Source organism: Eutrigla gurnardus, assembly GCF_963514095.1.
Source record: "Eutrigla gurnardus genome assembly, chromosome: 13".
Classification (NCBI taxonomy): domain Eukaryota; kingdom Metazoa; phylum Chordata; class Actinopteri; order Perciformes; family Triglidae; genus Eutrigla; species Eutrigla gurnardus.
In genome coordinates this window covers 91,605-108,972 of record NC_139936.1, presented here as the reverse complement: position 1 = coordinate 108,972, position 17,368 = coordinate 91,605, and the positions used below count along the sequence as shown (strand labels likewise).

Below are 17,368 nucleotides of genomic sequence, written 5' to 3'. Positions count from 1 at the left end.
ACGTTGAGGACAGACCAGGGACACGTTGAGGACAGACCAGGGACACGTTGAGGACAGACCAGGGACACGCCGTGGACAGAACAAGGACACGTTGAGTACAGACCGGGGACACGCTGAGGACAGACCGGGGACACGTTGAGTACAGACCGAGGACACGCTGAGGACAGACCGAGGACAGACCAGGGACACGCTGAGTACAGACCAGGGACACGCTGAGGACCTCTGGTTGGGACTCGGTGTCTGTCTGTCAGTCAGTGGAAGACGTCTCTGCTATCTATCTATCTACATATCTACATATCTACATATATACATATCTATCTACATTTGATTGGTTGGTTCACAGCACTAGTGTCATGAGTCCTGCGTCATACTGCAGTGATGTCTTCTGGGTAAGAGGATGTAGAAGCAGTGAGATGACGTCGTCCACAGAGATGTGTTCTGGAATGAGATATGTCTGTTTATTTTCCAGCACACAAGAAGTGCGTTGTTGGCTCCTGCTGGTTTCCAGGATGAATACCGTGTGTGTGTGTCATTCATTTAACATTTAAAGAGATGCTTTTGTTGTCCCTCTGTGTGCGTTGCTTTGCTTCACTGAGCCAGCTGGCCGCATACCATTTAGTTCTCATGCTCTCATACTGCCCCCTGGTTCCCCTCGGTTAAACCCTGTCAGCTCTGTTAGCACTGCTAGCTGCTAGTCACCAGCTCAGCCTCATGTTGTTCTTATGTTGCATCTTTCACAGATACATTGATCAATAAAAGGAAAGAGGTTTCTGTTCAGACTTCATGAAGTTTCATTTAAGGGTTGATGAAGGATAATAATGTGATTATTACGTAAAACAATGAAGGTAAAACATTTTCCACAGGTTTGATCAGATTTGGGACCAGATAATGGCAATGGAATATATAAAGCAGTGATTATGAATAATTATTGGTTCCGTCATTGTCTACCGCTTATCCTGTATTCAGGGTCGCGGGGGCTGGAGCCGATCCCAGCTGTCATTGGGCGAAGGCAGGGTACACCTGGACAGGTAACCAGTCCATCACAGGGCCGACATGTAGAGACAGACAGGTAACCAGTCTATCACAGGGAAACATGTAGAGACAGACAGGTAACCAGTCTATCACAGGGAGACATGTAGAGACAGACAGGTAACCAGTCTATCACAGGGAGACATGTAGAGACAGACAGGTAACCAGTCTATCACAGGGAGACATGTAGAGACAGACAGGTAACCAGTCTATCACAGGGCCGACATGTAGAGACAGACAGGTAACCAGTCTATCACAGGGTAACATGTAGAGACAGACAGGTAACCAGTCTATCACAGGGCTGACATGTAGAGACAGACAGGTAACCAGTCTATCACAGGGCCGACATGTAGAGACAGACAGGTAACCAGTCTATCACAGGGAAACATGTAGAGACAGACAGGTAACCAGTCTATCACAGGGAGACATGTAGAGACAGACAGGTAACCAGTCTATCACAGGGAGACATGTAGAGACAGACAGGTAACCAGTCTATCACAGGGAGAGATGTAGAGACAGACAGGTAACCAGTCTATCACAGGGAGACATGTAGAGACAGACAGGTAACCAGTCTATCACAGGGAGACATGTAGAGACAGACAGGTAACCAGTCTATCACAGGGAGACATGTAGAGACAGACAGGTCCATCCTGCATGTCTTTGGACTGTGGCAGGAAGCTGGAGAACCCGGAGAGAACCCACGCTTACACGGGGAGAACATGCAAACTCCACACAGAAGGAACCCGGGAATCGAACCTGGGATCCTCTCGCTGTGAGGCGACAGTGGTACCCACTACACCACCATGCAGCCCAATAATTATTGGTTCTTTATTAAATCTCCATTAATGTGAAAATAACAACACAGACGGTTATCTGGGACCGGGAAACACATAAGACCAACATTGACCAAATCCTTTATCATCTTTAATCAGAAAGTATCTCTGAAATATCAAATATTTCTTCTGCAGACATAAAGATTCATACAAACTTGGAGGTAACATGACGCCTTTCCCGTCTTGTCCAGCAGGGGGCAGCGACGTCGTGGAGCTTCACTTTCAGAAACCTACGTACTAGTTGGTATGGGAATCTCGTGTCGTATGCATTGTGGGTAGTGTAGTTCAGACTACTTAAGACAAGTTGAATAGCGCCCCACCATGTTCAAATGTATATCAAAAAAACATGTTCTGACTGATTTATATTTGTCGACGGATATCTGTGGGAATGTGAGATCATTGTTGTCGTTGACGCAGGTGTGCGTGATATCAGAGCAGGTTGAACACAAATCTACCCAGAAAGCATTGTGGGTAGATTAGTTCATCTGGCAGTGATGGCCTGCAGTCTGCTAGTCCTCTTCATGATGTTTGGGACAAAATGAAGTCCTGACGCTCTCTCGATGGTTTCTATGGGAACCAGGAAACGCTCCAGAGGAATCTTCTCATCTATTGGTTCATTTGGTAAAACATACGACCGAAGCTCCACCCCCCTGCCATCTACCTGCTCCAGGATCAGCACCTAAGGAGACACAGAACAGGTGACCCCATCATCATCACCACCATCACCATCATCATCGCCACCACCATCAACATCATCACCATCATCACCATCATTATCATCATCACATCACCACCATCATCGTAATCATCACCATCATCACAATCATCATCACATCACCACCATCATCGTCATCACCATCATCATTACATCATCATCACATCACCACCATCATCATCACATCACAACCATCATCATCATCACCATCATCATTACATCATCATCACATCACCACCATCATCATCACATCACCACCATCATCGTCATCACCATCATCACATCACCACCATCATCATCACATCACCACCATCATCATCACATCACCACCGTCATCATCACATCACCACCACCATCATCATCACCACCATCGTCATCATCACATCACCACCATCATCATCACCACCATCGTCATCATCACATCACCACCACCATCATCGTCACATCACCACCACCATCATCGTCACATCACCACCATCATCACCACCATCGTCATCATCACCACCATCATCGTCATCACCATCATCATTACATCATCATTACATCATCATCACATCACCACCATCATCGTCATCACCATCACCATCATCACATCACCACCATCATCGTCACATCACCACCATCATCATCACATCACCACCATCATCATCACATCACCACCACCATCATCGTCACATCACCACCATCATCATCACATCACCACCATCATCACCACCATCGTCATCATCACCACCATCATCGTCATCACCATCATCATTACATCATCATCACATCACCACCATCATCATCACATCACCACCATCATCGTCATCACCATCATCATTACATCATCATCACATCACCACCATCATCATCACATTACCACCATCATCGTCATCACTATCATCACATCACCACCATCAGGGTCATTCCGTGTCATTTCATCAAATGCCTCCCACCTGACCATCTCAGAATGTCCTGAAAAAATTCAAGTACAAAGACACACTTGTTAATAGGACAAATCCAAAATATTAGGTCTCTACTGTCAACAGTTTTCTCACGAAACATCATTGAATGAAGGGTAGTTTAGACGGTTTTTGGCATCATACTCTGAAAAGCCATTTTTAAACAGCAATATCTGGAAAACTATCTCACCTGTGGCCTTCAAAATTTCTACAGTGTATATATGTTACTAATAGCCTCCAGACATGAAATATCAGGGGTGTAGCTCAATGATAACCTAGTATGGTAGGTACTTAAAATGTGGCTTGTTGAAATAAAGTAGTACATTTGAAGAGTGGCTGAGCTCCCATTTTTACAGATAAAAGACTTCTATCACTTCTGCCTCTATCTCTGGTGTTAGCTTAAACATTCTACAAAATATGGTTTCTCTTAGATTATTAGTTTCACAGATATTAAGGCTCAAAAATGGAAGTTAACACATCTTTGCCCAAATTCAGAGTCATATTCCAAAAAACTGACAACACGTATCAGTTCCAAACTTACTTTTTTTTAAAGATCATATTCTTGTTAAAATCATATTAAAAAATCAGGAGGGTGTTTTGCCTCATTTTGTCGCAGTGATTTTTTTAAAATCCTGATATTGGTGGGGTTTTTGTGGCCGGTTTTGGTACTGCATGTCCTAACAGCCTACTTGTAAACATCACAGCAGGGCAATTCAATTGTGTTTTTTACCATTTACCAAAGACTTACATGTGACTAAATTCTACTGATAAATTTAGCCTCACGAAAACATTAAAATGTAGCACAGTTGTAGTTACAGAGGCAATAAGTCCTTGAATGTGAGTTAAACATGGTGAGAGCAGCTTTTAATGTCTTAAACCATGAACAAACATAGCATAATATTGAAGACGGGTACATTTTGTCATACTTTAAGTACATACATTACACAACCAAATCAAATAATCTTAATTTGAGCATAAAGATTTTACATTACAGTAGAAAATTCTCCAACGTTTGATATTGAATAACAGTGTGTCCCTATGCTCACTATGAGGGATCACACATTTTTCATCTTTTAGATCCAATTCCTTCGTCACATTCATTAATTTGGCAGTCACTTTACAAATAGTCTAATGTACATCTCTGCTCTGTTGTGCTCATCTTTTTTGATGGCATACATGCGCCCAGTTTCTGGAGAGGGAACGTCAAATCTTGCAATTCTATGCTGCAGTGGGACATTGCACATCTTCTCTTCTTGGCCAGTAGAAACTCTTGGTAGGGTCATGTGGGTGCATGAACTGAACCAGTACATCTTCATCTGAAACATCTCTGATACTTCCTATCCACCATCTCTGATCATACACACATATTGTCTCATAGTGAGCATAGAGACAACCTGTTATTCAATATCAAACTTTGGAGACTTTTCTACTGTAATGTAAAATCTTTATGCTCAAATTAAGATTATTTGATTTGGTTGTGTAATGTATGTACTTAAAGTATGACAAAATGTACAGTCTTCAATATTATGCTGTTTGTTCATGGTTTAAGACATTAAAAGCTGCTTTCAGCATGTTTAACTCACATTCAAGGACTTATTGCCTCTGTAACTACAACTGTGCTTGTGAAGTCAACTTGGAAAATCCCCGCTGGATATGAAGGGGTTAATATGCAGCGCCGACTGACAGCTGGGGGAATCCCTCCTCAGAGCGTTACCTGGGAAATCCGCGTCATTGCGTCACCTTACCGGAAAGGACAGAAAGGGGAAGAGAGACTCTTTCAGGAAACGCCAGTTGCAAACAAATCAGACAGCGTTTTGTCCAGCAGCAGCAAAGCTGCGCTAGAAAACGTGGAAAAAGCAGCGCTGGTACAGCCATAAAAAGCCTGGAGAAACGGCCGGTAAGAGAAAGACTTTGTTAGCGTAAGGATTGTAAAGTTGCGCAACCGCTTGTAGCGCACGTTAAAACGTGCGTTTAAGCATGGACAATTGTTTGGTGTTTGATGCCACATGATTGTTTGACTGCGAATTGTTTGAAAACAAATGGGGTTTATTCTTTGATCTGTAGATTGAGAGAAATGATCTGAATACTGCTAAAGTTATTTCTATTTGACTTTATTGATCTATTTATATTTACATTTCAAATGAGTGATTATAAAAAAAAAAAATAAAAATAAAAAAAAAGCTGGAGGAGGCAAAGCTGGATGAAGGAGGATCAGTTAAGCTGACCGAACAGCAAAGCGCTGACATAGCTAAGACCATCAGTGAAGGTAATCAGAAGCTGAAGGAAGTTGAAGAGCTACTTGGAAAAGCACTCTGGACAAAGTTTGGAGATGAACTGCGCACAGCTGTAGAACTAGCAGAAGCTGAAGCTGATCGTGTTGGAAGAGTACATACCGACAGCAACCTTGACGCCTATGAATTTAGGCTCACTCACCTGAAAACACTTGTGGTTTCCGCAAAGAAAGCGCACTGCAAATGGCAGCAGTGGGTTCCGGTGGAAGACCAACGAGAGTTCCGTGGTCGGCTGAAAGAGCTGGAACACCAGTAAACCAGGCTGGTCTCTAGAAAGGCTGACTTCATAACGGCAAGACTACCGGAAAACACAACTAACACGGCCAGCAATCACAACTTTACTCCAACCATTAAGCTGAAACCCACAGCTCTCCCGAGATTCTCTGGCTACAAGCGTGATTTTCACAGGTGGAGAAGGGACTGGGAGTCGCTCCAAAAACAGGGAGAAGTAACCGGCTCCAAAGAAGTGAAAAAGATACAGTTACTCGACAGTCTCGATGACAAGTTCAAAAAAGACTTTCGCCTGACCACCTATAACACTGCAGATGACATTCTCCGCGTCTTGGAGAACCGCTATGGAAATCGAACGGCTATCGCCATTGAAATAGTGGAAGACCTACAGAAGATGCCATCTGTCAAAAGTAGTCAACCAAGGAAAATTGTGGAGTTGATTCAAGCCGTGGAGAAAGCACTCGGGGACCTGAGTGACCTCGGAGACACAGGCGCCATAAAGAATCCCCTTGTAACAAGGTCAATCGAGAGTAAACTCCCTGAATCCCTCAAAAAAGAGTGGCTTGTCTATGTAGCCGATCCAAATAATGGAGTAACGCCAGACAAACGGTTTGATCATCTCTTGGCATTCCTCCAGAAGCAAGAAGCTATCTATGAGGAGCTTGAGCAGCTACGAGATGAGGAGCCAAGTAAGTCAAGTTGGAGAGACAACAGGATTGAGCAGAAAAGTGCAAGAACCAAGTCTACAAAGTCAGCTGATGACCAAGGCTGTGTAGTCTGTGGTGATGCCAAACACAGGAGAAAACTCTACTTCTGCAAGCAATTCAAGGCTCTGACTGCAGCCGAAAGGAAGTCTTCAGTAAAGAAGTTGGGAGCGTGTACAAGATGCCTTGAGGTTCACGATGACCGGTCATCCTGCAAACCTGGCTTTCTATGCAAAAATCAAGACTGCAGAGAAGAACAGGCTGAGCATCACTTCTACCTCTGTCCTAAATCTATGTCAAAGAAGTCTGACAAGTCGGAAAAGGATAAAGGCAGAAGGAACTACACAGAGGGTCAAGCGGATTTCATCAAAAATCTCCCACCCGACCTAGCAAAGCAGTTCAGGGAGGTCTTCTCAAACGTTGCCTCCAGAGTCTTCACAACTTCAAATGACCAGCAAGGTCTACTTGAAAAAAGCGGGATGCAGGAGCTTCCAGTGATCATGATGCTACTCGTCGTCACAGCTAACGCCGGAGAGAAAGTCGGAACACTCATCGACTTAGCATCTGACACCAATTACATCACTCACAGAGCAGCAAGCCGTCTGAATCTGAAGAGTGAAGACATCATACTCATTGTCCATGGAGTAGCCGGAATGAAGGTCCAAGTAAAGACAAAGCGCTATCTCCTCAAAATCTGTGTATCCACTTCCAAGGACACACTGAGAGCACATCAATTGGTTTGCTATGGGCTTGAGAACATCGCAGATGTCCACAAAAGTGTAACACCTGGACAACTGCAACCATTCTTCCCAGATGTACCTCTTGATGAGCTTGTGAGGCCCAAAGAGGTGGAGCTTCTCATTAGCCACAGAGAAGGCCGACTAGCTCCACAGAGAGTCAAAGTTGTGGGGGACCTTGTACTGTGGGATGGACCCCTCGGGAAAACGGTTGGAGGAACCCACCCCAAACTGTTCGAGGAGGTTGAAGTGTCAGCCCACATGTCAAAGACGCATTTTGCAAGATCAATGAGAGCGGCAGCTGTGAAATATGAAGAGCTCACGTACAGTCCAGAACAGAACATCTCAAACAAAGAAGTATTCGAAATACAAGGATCAACCGCTTCAACCAGCAAACAAAGCTTCCTGGAGTGGTGGCACTGGGATAGCATTGGCGCCGCATGCGAGCCCAGATGCGGCGGCTGCCGTTGCGGAAATTGCCAGCCCGGTGGCAAAGAAATGACCCTTGCAGAAGAAAGGGAGCTTGAGGTGGTAAAAGAAGGACTCACGTATGTCATGAGCGATGATCACAGCAGACAACCACATTGGCACGCAAAGTATCCCTGGCTAGAGGATCCAGCCTCACTGCCGAACAACAGAGGAGCAGTGGAAGCAACATTCCTGAGGACAGAGAAGCAGCTAGCCAAAGCACCAGAGTGGAAGTCTGCTTACAAAGCTCAGGTGCATGACATGGTGGAAAGAGGGGCCGCAGTCAAGTTGACTGAAGAACAGATCATTACCTGGAAGGGACCAGTATGGTTTGTAAGTCACCTTATAGCACCAAACCCACACTCTGTAACAACCCCAGTAAGACTCGTCTGGAATAGCAGTCAAAAGTTCAAAGGAACCAGCATGAACGACCTACTGATGAAGGGGCCAGACGTCCTCAACCAGATACGTGCTGTCCTCCTGAGGTTCAGAGGGGGAACCAACGCTGCCTTAGGGGACATCACAAAAATGTACAACTCAGTATGGTTGGAAGACCGTGAGATGCACCTCCACAGGTTCCTCTGGCGAGACTCAGAAGAGGAGGAGATGGAGGAGTATGCTATCACCAGAGTCAACATTGGTGATAAACCGGCAGGCTGCATTGCACAGCTTGCAATGCGAGAAACAGCCAACCTACCTTCCTTTGCCCACCTCGAAGAGGAGCGAGGAGTACTTCATAATGACAGCTATGTCGACGACATCCTAACATCTCACAATGACCTCGAGAAACTGAAAACCATCACAGCGAATGTGGAGCTAATCCTGAAAGCTGGAGGTTTCCTGTTGAAGCCTTGGGTCTTCTCAGGCCAAAGTGGGAGGAAGGTGAAAGACGATGCGGGCGAGACCAAAGGTAACAACATGGTTCTCCCGAATCAAATGAGGGATGACGAGAACAAAGCACTTGGTCTAGGTTACCTCGTGGAAGAGGATAAGCTCCATGTCATGTCATCCATAAATTTCTCAAAGAGAAAGCAGAAGATGCGACTCGGCCAAGACCTTCTACTAGACCAAGTAAGAGCGCAGACCCCCAACCCTTTGACAAGAAGGGACCTCCTGAGTCAAGTCTCAGGGTTATATGATCCAGTTGGCCTGGTGACTCCTGCCAAGCAAAAGGGTGCCATCCTTGTGCGGAGAGCATTCCAGGAGGCAAAGAGTGTCAACTGCCCTGTCAAAGACACCTGGGACACAGCATTGTCAGACAGCCTCAGAGAAGATGCAGTCCGGCTCTTCGAAGAGTATGTGCAACTCGGGTGGATTACATTCACCAGGGCCATAATGCCTCCAAGCTTCAGTGGAGAACCTTGGGCAATAACATTCTCAGATGGAAGCGAGCAGGCCTACGGCGCAGTGATGTACCTCCGGTGGAACACTGAGCAGGGCCCAGTCGTCACTCTAGTGGAGTCCAAGGCAAAGCTAACTCCTTTGGACCACAAAGGTGATGCTGTCAAAGCAGAGATGTGCGGAGCAGTGTTTGCCTCACGGCTCAAAAAGTACTTCGAACAGCACAGCAAGATCCGAGTTGACAAGTGGTTCCATGTCATTGACAGCCAAACAGTTCTCGGTGCAATCCAAAGGGAGAGCTATGGTTATCAAACCTTCTTTGCAAACAGGATCGGTGAGATCCAGAACACAACAGCAATCCGAGATTGGTGGTGGATTCCTGGTCCTCTCAATATTGCTGATATCATAACCAGAGGGGCCAGTCCTCAAGACCTGGATGAAAGTTCAGAATGGCAGAACGGACCAACATTCTTGAAGCTACCAGTGGATGAGTGGCCAGTTAAATCTGCAAAAGAGTTGGTGATGGCTGCCAGAGACGGTGTCAACAGATTACAGAAGAAAGCCTTTGTTGCGGCACTGACCCGAGCACAAGCCAAGGTACAACTGCTGCCGGATCCAAAGGATACTGACAAGCAGAAGCCTTCTGAACTAAAGCAAGACCAGGAACCAACTCAGACCCAAACACAACCAAAGAGGCCACCAGCAGGATCAACTGTCCAAGAACTGGTGGATGTCAAGCGGTTCAGTAACCTAAGCCGACTTATCAAAACAGTCGCCTGGATCCGGAGAGCAGCAAGGATGTTCATGAAAGGGAACAAGCGAACTGCAAACAATCCAAAGTGGGAGGCAGTGTCGTTTTCAAAAGTCATCTCAGTGACAGAGAGGGAAGACGCCCTAAAAGACATCTTCCTTGCGGCACAGCAAAGTGCATTCTTCCCAAGCACAACCACAGACAGGCTGGTGGTGTATAGAGACCAAGAGACTGGATTGTTGGTCTGTGGGGGTCGTGTGCAGATCTTCAATGAAGATAAAGTTGCTGTCCCCATCTTGCCTTACGAAGCCTGGGTGTCGACACTGTTAGCACGAGAAGCCCACGAGGAGAACCACGACGGAGTGGCCGGGACCTTGCTCAAGATGAGAAGAAGAGCATGGGTCGTGAAAGGTCGGAGAATTGCTCAAAAAGCGGTCGAAAACTGCATGTTCTGCAGGAAAATTAAAGCAAAAAGATGCCAGCAAATAATGGGTGATCTACCTCCAGAGAGGACAGAACCAGCTGCCCCATTCCACTACACAACAGTCGACCTCTTCGGACCCTACCAAGTCAGGGATGATGTGAAGAAAAGAGTGTCACTGAAGGTTTGGGGAATTGTGTTTTGTTGCATGGCCTCCAGAGCTATTCACACCGATCTGGTGAACTCTCAGTCCACAGAGAGTTTTCTGTTTGCCTACCAGAGGTTCACAGCACTAAGAGGTCATCCAAAGAAAATCTGGTCAGATCCTGGGACCAACTTCATTGGGGCTAAGCCAGTCCTAGAAGAACAGTACCGATTCCTTGCCAATCTTGACAAAGCTACCCTGGAGGAGAGAGCTGCCAAGGATGGCACAGAATGGTCGTGGAAGATTCATCCAGCCGATTCTCCACACCGGAATGGTGCCGCAGAAGCTGCTGTGCGCATTGTCAAGAGAGCACTGCAGAGTCTTGGAGAAGGGTCCGGCCTAAGTTGGAGTGAATTCCAAACAACTCTCTACACGGCTGCCAATCTTGCAAATGAACGACCAATTGACGCCAGGACACAGAGCCGAGAAGACAGCGTCCAGTTCATCACTCCTAACTGTCTCCTGCTCGGACGAGCATCACAGGGTGGAGATGTCAGAACATTCGACTTCAGTGACTATCCCTACAAAAGGCTTAAAGAAATGCAAGCGCAAGTTAACAAGTTCTGGAGGAACTGGAGTCAACTTGCTGGTCCTAACTTATTCGTAAGGAACAAATGGCATACCTCCAAGAGAAATGTGGCAGTCGGGGACATCGTCTGGATGGCGGACCAAAACGCCCTTAGGGGTCAGTTCAGGATTGCAAGAGTGGTTAGCGTCAACTCGGACAGCAAAGGAGTTGTGAGGGACGTCAATGTCAGGACCTTCCCAAGCTACCCCGTTCCTGTCACAAGGCCTACCGGAGCAAAAGTAAGTCACCGAACATCTAAGAAATTCAAAGAAAAGATCCCAGCAGCAGTTCTTCACAGAGACGTAAGGCGACTAGTGGTCTTGCTTCCCACCAAAGAACAGAACTAAACATCTGACCCAAGTTGCACCTGTAACATGCGACCTCCCAGGTGTCTCCACTGGAAGATCGAGTGGGAGGTGTGAAGTCAACTTGGAAAATCCCCGCTGGATATGAAGGGGTTAATATGCAGCGCCGACTGACAGCTGGGGGAATCCCTCCTCAGAGCGTTACCTGGGAAATCCGCGTCATTGCGTCACCTTACCGGAAAGGACAGAAAGGGGAAGAGAGACTCTTTCAGGAAACGCCAGTTGCAAACAAATCAGACAGCGTTTTGTCCAGCAGCAGCAAAGCTGCGCTAGAAAACGTGGAAAAAGCAGCGCTGGTACAGCCATAAAAAGCCTGGAGAAACGGCCGGTAAGAGAAAGACTTTGTTAGCGTAAGGATTGTAAAGTTGCGCAACCGCTTGTAGCGCACGTTAAAACGTGCGTTTAAGCATGGACAATTGTTTGGTGTTTGATGCCACATGATTGTTTGACTGCGAATTGTTTGAAAACAAATGGGGTTTATTCTTTGATCTGTAGATTGAGAGAAATGATCTGAATACTGCTAAAGTTATTTCTATTTGACTTTATTGATCTATTTATATTTACATTTCAAATGAGTGATTATAAAAAAAAAAAAAAAAAAAAAAAAAAAACAGTTAAGATGAATTTGTGTATTTAAAAATGAATTGATATTTAAAGCAGTTAAAAATGGTTTCATATATTTAAAACAGAATTCATGAAAATATGCTTAGACATTAAAAACTATTAATAATATTTATATTTATATTTATACATTTATATTTATAAGTATTTAAATGCATATATGAAAAACATGTTTGTATTTACTATTTCATTCTGCACTGCATTTACTGTAGTTATTTTGGTTTCTTTAAAGGTTTTTTACCTTGCAGTATACCTAGCAATACCTACCTGCTACAACTTACCTGTACCTGTGAAAATACAAAAGGAAGAGTAAAGAGGAGTTAAAGAAGGAAAACGGTGTGGTCATTGCATGAGTGGAACCCAGTTAAACCTCCTATGGTCTGTACCAATCCCTTTCAAGCAGGGAAGCTGCACAAACACTAGATAGCTTGACAGTGCTACATTTTAATGTTTTCGTGAGGCTAAATTTATCAGTAGCATTTAGTCACATATAAGTCTTTGGTAAATGGTAAAAAACACATTTGAATTGCCCTGCTGTGATGTTTACAAGTAGGCTGTTAGGACATGCAGTACCAAAAACGGCCACAAAACCCCACCAATATCAGGATTTTAAAAAATCACTGCGACAAAATGAGGCAAAACATCCTCCTGATTTTTTAATATGATTTTAACAAGAATATGATCTTTCAAAAAAAGTAAGTTTGGAACTGATACGTGTTGTCAGTTTTTTGGAATATGACTCTGAAGTTGGGCAAAGATGTGTTAACTTCCATTTTTGAGCCTTAATATCTGTGAAACTAATAATCTAAGAGAGACCATATTTTGTAGAATGTTTAAGCTAACACCAGAGATAGAGGCAGAAGTGATAGAAGTCTTTTATCTGCAAAAATGGGAGCTGAGCCACTCTTCAAATGTACTACTTTATTTCAACGAGCCACATTTTAAGTACCTACCATACTAGGTTATCATTGAGCTACACCCCTGATATTTCATGTCTGGAGGCTATTAGTAACAGATATACTCTCTGAAAATTTTGAAGGCCACAGGTGAGATAGTTTTCCAGATATTGCTGTTTAAAAATGGCTTTTCAGAGCATGATGCCAAAAACCGTCTAAACTACCCTTCATTCAATGATGTTTCGTGAGAAAACTGTTGACAGTAGAGACCTAATATTTTGGATTTGTCCTACTAACAAGTGTGTCTTTGTACTTGAATTTTTTCAGGACATTCTGAGATGGTCAGGTGGACACGGAATGACCCATCATCATCACATCACCATCATCATCACATCACCACCACCATCATCGTCACATCACCACCATCATCATCACATCACCACCATCATCGTCATCATCACCACCATCATCGTCATCACCATCATCATCATCACATCACCACCATCATCACTACCACCATCATCATCACCATCATCATCATCATCATCATCATCATCATCATCATCATCATCATCACCATCATCACCATCATCATCACCATCATCACCACCACCATCATCGTCATCACCACCATCATTGTCATCATCACATCACCACCATCTTCATCATCACCACCATCATAGTCATCACCATCATCATCACATCACCACCATCGTCATCATCATCACCATCATCATCATCACCATCGTCATCATCACCACCATCATCATCATCATCATCACCACCATCATCATCATCACCATCATCACATCATCACCACCATCATCATCATCACCATCATCATCACATCACCACCATCGTCATCATCACCACCACCATCATCATCATCACCACCACCATCATCATCACCATCATCACATCACCACCATCGTCATCATCACCACCACCATCATCATCACATCATCACCATCATCATCATCACATCATCACCACCACCACCACCATCATCTTCATCATCCTCACCTTGAAGAAGTGTGTTGGCACGGCGACGTGGTTTTGTCCTAAAACTTGATATCTGACGTAAAGTTTACCATCAGCCTCCTGCCTGAAACACACACACACACATCTGGTGATGTCATCCTCCAGCCCCTCCCACAGCACACTCAAGACGAGTGAGAGCGTTTACCTGGGCAGGTAGAGCGGTCCAGTGCACACGTAGACGTTGAGGTAATGTTTGGTCAGAGAGCGACACACTTTCTCCAGATTGTTCCACATGTTCCTGTTCAGGTGAGGATTCTATGGGGAACGTTCCACACGGTTATATCCATGACATCATCACCAGGTTCATATCCACATTCATATCCACGACATCATCACAAGTGTGTGTGTGTACCTGTGTGTGTACCTGTGTGTGTACCTGTGTGTGTGTGTGTGTGTGTACCTGTGTGTGTACCTGTGTACCTGTGTGTGTACCTGTGTGTGTACCTGTGTGTGTGTGTGTGTGTCTACCTGTGGAGCCACGTTACTCAGGTAGAATGTGTCCTCCATCGCTTTCTGACTCCACTTGTGATTGGCTGCAGCTGCCAGGTGACCTCTGTCGAAGCCACTCCCCCTGTAGTCGGCGCTGGCCGCTCTGTGAAAGAGGTGCACGCTGGGAAAAGACGGGGGTGGGGGGGGGGGTTATGAGATCCGGTTTCAATACAAAGAACTTCCCGTTTCATTCTACTTCCTGTCTCACCTGTCGTCCTCTTTGAAGTCACAGTACTTCCTGTCTGCTGGGCCATTCAGGGAGGCAGGGTTTAGCCTCTCTATTACCCAGGATGCAGTACGTGTGCGGGGGTCATACGAGGTGACATAGGACTCTCTGGTCTTGATGTTGGCTAATGAGGGAAAGCCGTACTTCATCACTGCTCCGGACCCACCTGGACTCACCTGGACCAGCACGCCGACAGTTTAATAGAAGAAGAAGAAGCAAGTAGAACAAACTGTTAATATTACTACTGTTAATATTACTACTACTGTTAATATTACTACTGTTAATATTACTACTGTTAATATTACTACTACTGTTAATATTACTACTACTGTTAATACTACTGCTGTTAATATTACTACTACTGTTAATATTACTACTTCTGTTAATATTACTACTACTGTTAATATTACTACTGTTAATATTACTACTACTGTTAATACTACTGCTGTTAATATTACTACTGTTAATATTACTACTACTGTTAATATGACTACTTCTGTTAATATTACTACTACTGTTAATATTACTACTACTGTTAATATTACTACTTCTGTTAATATTACTACTACTGTTAATATTACTACTACTGTTAATACTACTGCTGTTAATATTACTACTACTGTTAATACTACTACTGCTGTTAATATTACTACTACTGTTAATAATACTACTGTTAATATTACTACTACTGTTAATACTACTGCTGTTAATATTACTACTTCTGTTAATACTACTGCTGTTAATATTACTACTGTTAATATTACTACTTCTGTTAATATTACTACTACTACTGTTAATATTACTACTGTTAATATTACTACTGTTAATATTACTACTACTGTTAATATTACTACTACTACTGTTAATATTACTACTGTTAATATTACTACTTCTGTTAATATTACTACTACTGTTAATATTACTACTTCTGTTAATATTACTACTACTACTGTTAATATTACTACTGTTAATATTACTACTTCTGTTAATATTACTACTACTACTGTTAATATTACTACTGTTAATATTACTACTTCTGTTAATATTACTACTACTGTTAATATTACTACTACTGTTAATACTACTGCTGTTAATATTACTGCTGTTAATATTACTACTACTGTTAATACTACTACTGTTAATATTACTACTACTGTTAATACTACTGCTGTTAATATTACTACTTCTGTTAATACTACTACTGTTAATATTACTACTACTGTTAATATTACTGCTGTTAATACTACTACTGCCATATTTCTACTACTGTTACTACAATTACTACTACTACTACCATATTACTACTGGTCTGCTCCAGATTTCTCTCCACTAGGTGGCGCTGTAATTCTGCTGCTGGTGATGTTGGGACTCTGAAATCCTGATCCAGTTCTAGTCCTGATCCTGTTCTAGTCCTGCTTTATGTGTAAAGTGTCCTGAGATAACTTCTGTTGTGATATGAAATTGAATTGAATATACACATACCTATATAAATATATATATTATTATATTTTATTATACAATATATACACACACACACACACACACACACACACACACACACACACACACACACACACACACACACACACACACACACACCACGTCGTCCTCTACAAGGAACATCCCATAATAACAGACCTAACATGAACATTCTGTAACTCATCTCTCTTGTTCAGTTCTGGATCACTAATCACTAATCACACGGTCTCACCGTGAGCTCGGAGGCCTGGACCCTCGGGACCGGGACCACCGGGAATCTGCCCAGCAGACCCTGCTCCTCCTCCGGCCGGCCGCGAAGGTCCAGCAGGCGGCTCACTGAAGCTCCGAGTCCCGCTCCGACCACCAAGGTCGCTCCGGTCCGACACCACCGCCTCATGCTGCCGGGAGATCAGCTGCTAGTGACGCACTGTGATGACGTCAGGGGACTAGACGGAAACTCCTTTCGGTAAGAAAAACATTGGAGCTGCGTTTCAAAAACAGTGGGCTTGTTCGGGATGGTCTTGGCTTGACCTGACTTATCACGCTTACAGCTAGTAACGTTCCGGGCGCTCGTCCGTCCCAGTCACCGCAGAAACGAAGACGTTTTCCTCGTAGTTTTGATTTTGTATCCATAAAGAAACGACCGAGCAGTGCAGTCGTCCTGTCCGTAATAAATCCATGAAGCTGTTACGTCCATATGTATGACTGTTACAACATAGCAACATAGCTTCAGCTAGTAACGTTCCGGGCGCTCGTCCGTCCCACTCACCGCAGAAACATAGCAACGATAGCTTACAGCTAAACAGTAGCCGGGAGCCAAAACAATGGAAGACTCGCGCAAGTTCCCGTCTCCCGACGTCCTCACTCTGGAGCTGTTTTCAAGCCACTAGTGACAAACTTCTTTCCATCGAGTAGTGCCGTCATGTCCATATGACAGTGTAACTGGCGCTAGCCTACATAGTAAGATTGCTTAGCCTTTGTGACAGTTGAAGCTGCTACAGCGACAACAAATC

General features: G+C 44.1%; 1 protein-coding gene and 1 long non-coding RNA gene across 2 annotated transcripts; one reads left to right on the top strand and one right to left on the bottom strand.

Annotated features, from left to right (window-relative positions):
• The first annotated feature begins 32 nt into the window (after positions 1-32).
• LOC311023332 lies at positions 33-779 on the top strand. The gene is made up of 2 exons (XR_014598206.1): positions 33-134; positions 168-779. It is a non-coding gene; the product is annotated as an uncharacterized lncRNA (long non-coding RNA).
• A 1,159-nt stretch (positions 780-1,938) lies between these two features.
• On the bottom strand, positions 1,939-16,899 carry endog (endonuclease G). The gene is made up of 6 exons (XM_084025823.1): positions 16,588-16,899; positions 14,859-15,052; positions 14,630-14,771; positions 14,307-14,416; positions 14,144-14,225; positions 1,939-2,541 (listed from the first exon to the last, which is right to left on the bottom strand). Exons 1-6 carry the CDS (start codon positions 16,750-16,752, stop codon positions 2,344-2,346), a joined length of 891 nt encoding a protein of 296 aa, XP_083881949.1. The 5' UTR covers positions 16,753-16,899; the 3' UTR covers positions 1,939-2,343.
• Between the last annotated feature and the right edge of the window lie 469 nt (positions 16,900-17,368).

Bases quoted from the DNA above. Each gene is read 5' to 3' on its own strand.
- endog (XM_084025823.1), bottom strand. From the start codon at position 16,752: ATGAGGCGGTGGTGTCGGACCGGAGCGACCTTGGTGGTCGGAGCGGGA. The intron at 14,417-14,629 runs GTAGACACACAC...CGTTCCCCATAG, and splicing joins TGAGTAACGTGGCTCCACAG to AATCCTCACCTGAACAGGAA. The intron at 2,542-14,143 runs GTGAGGATGATG...GTGTCTCCTTAG, and splicing joins TGCCAACACACTTCTTCAAG to GTGCTGATCCTGGAGCAGGT.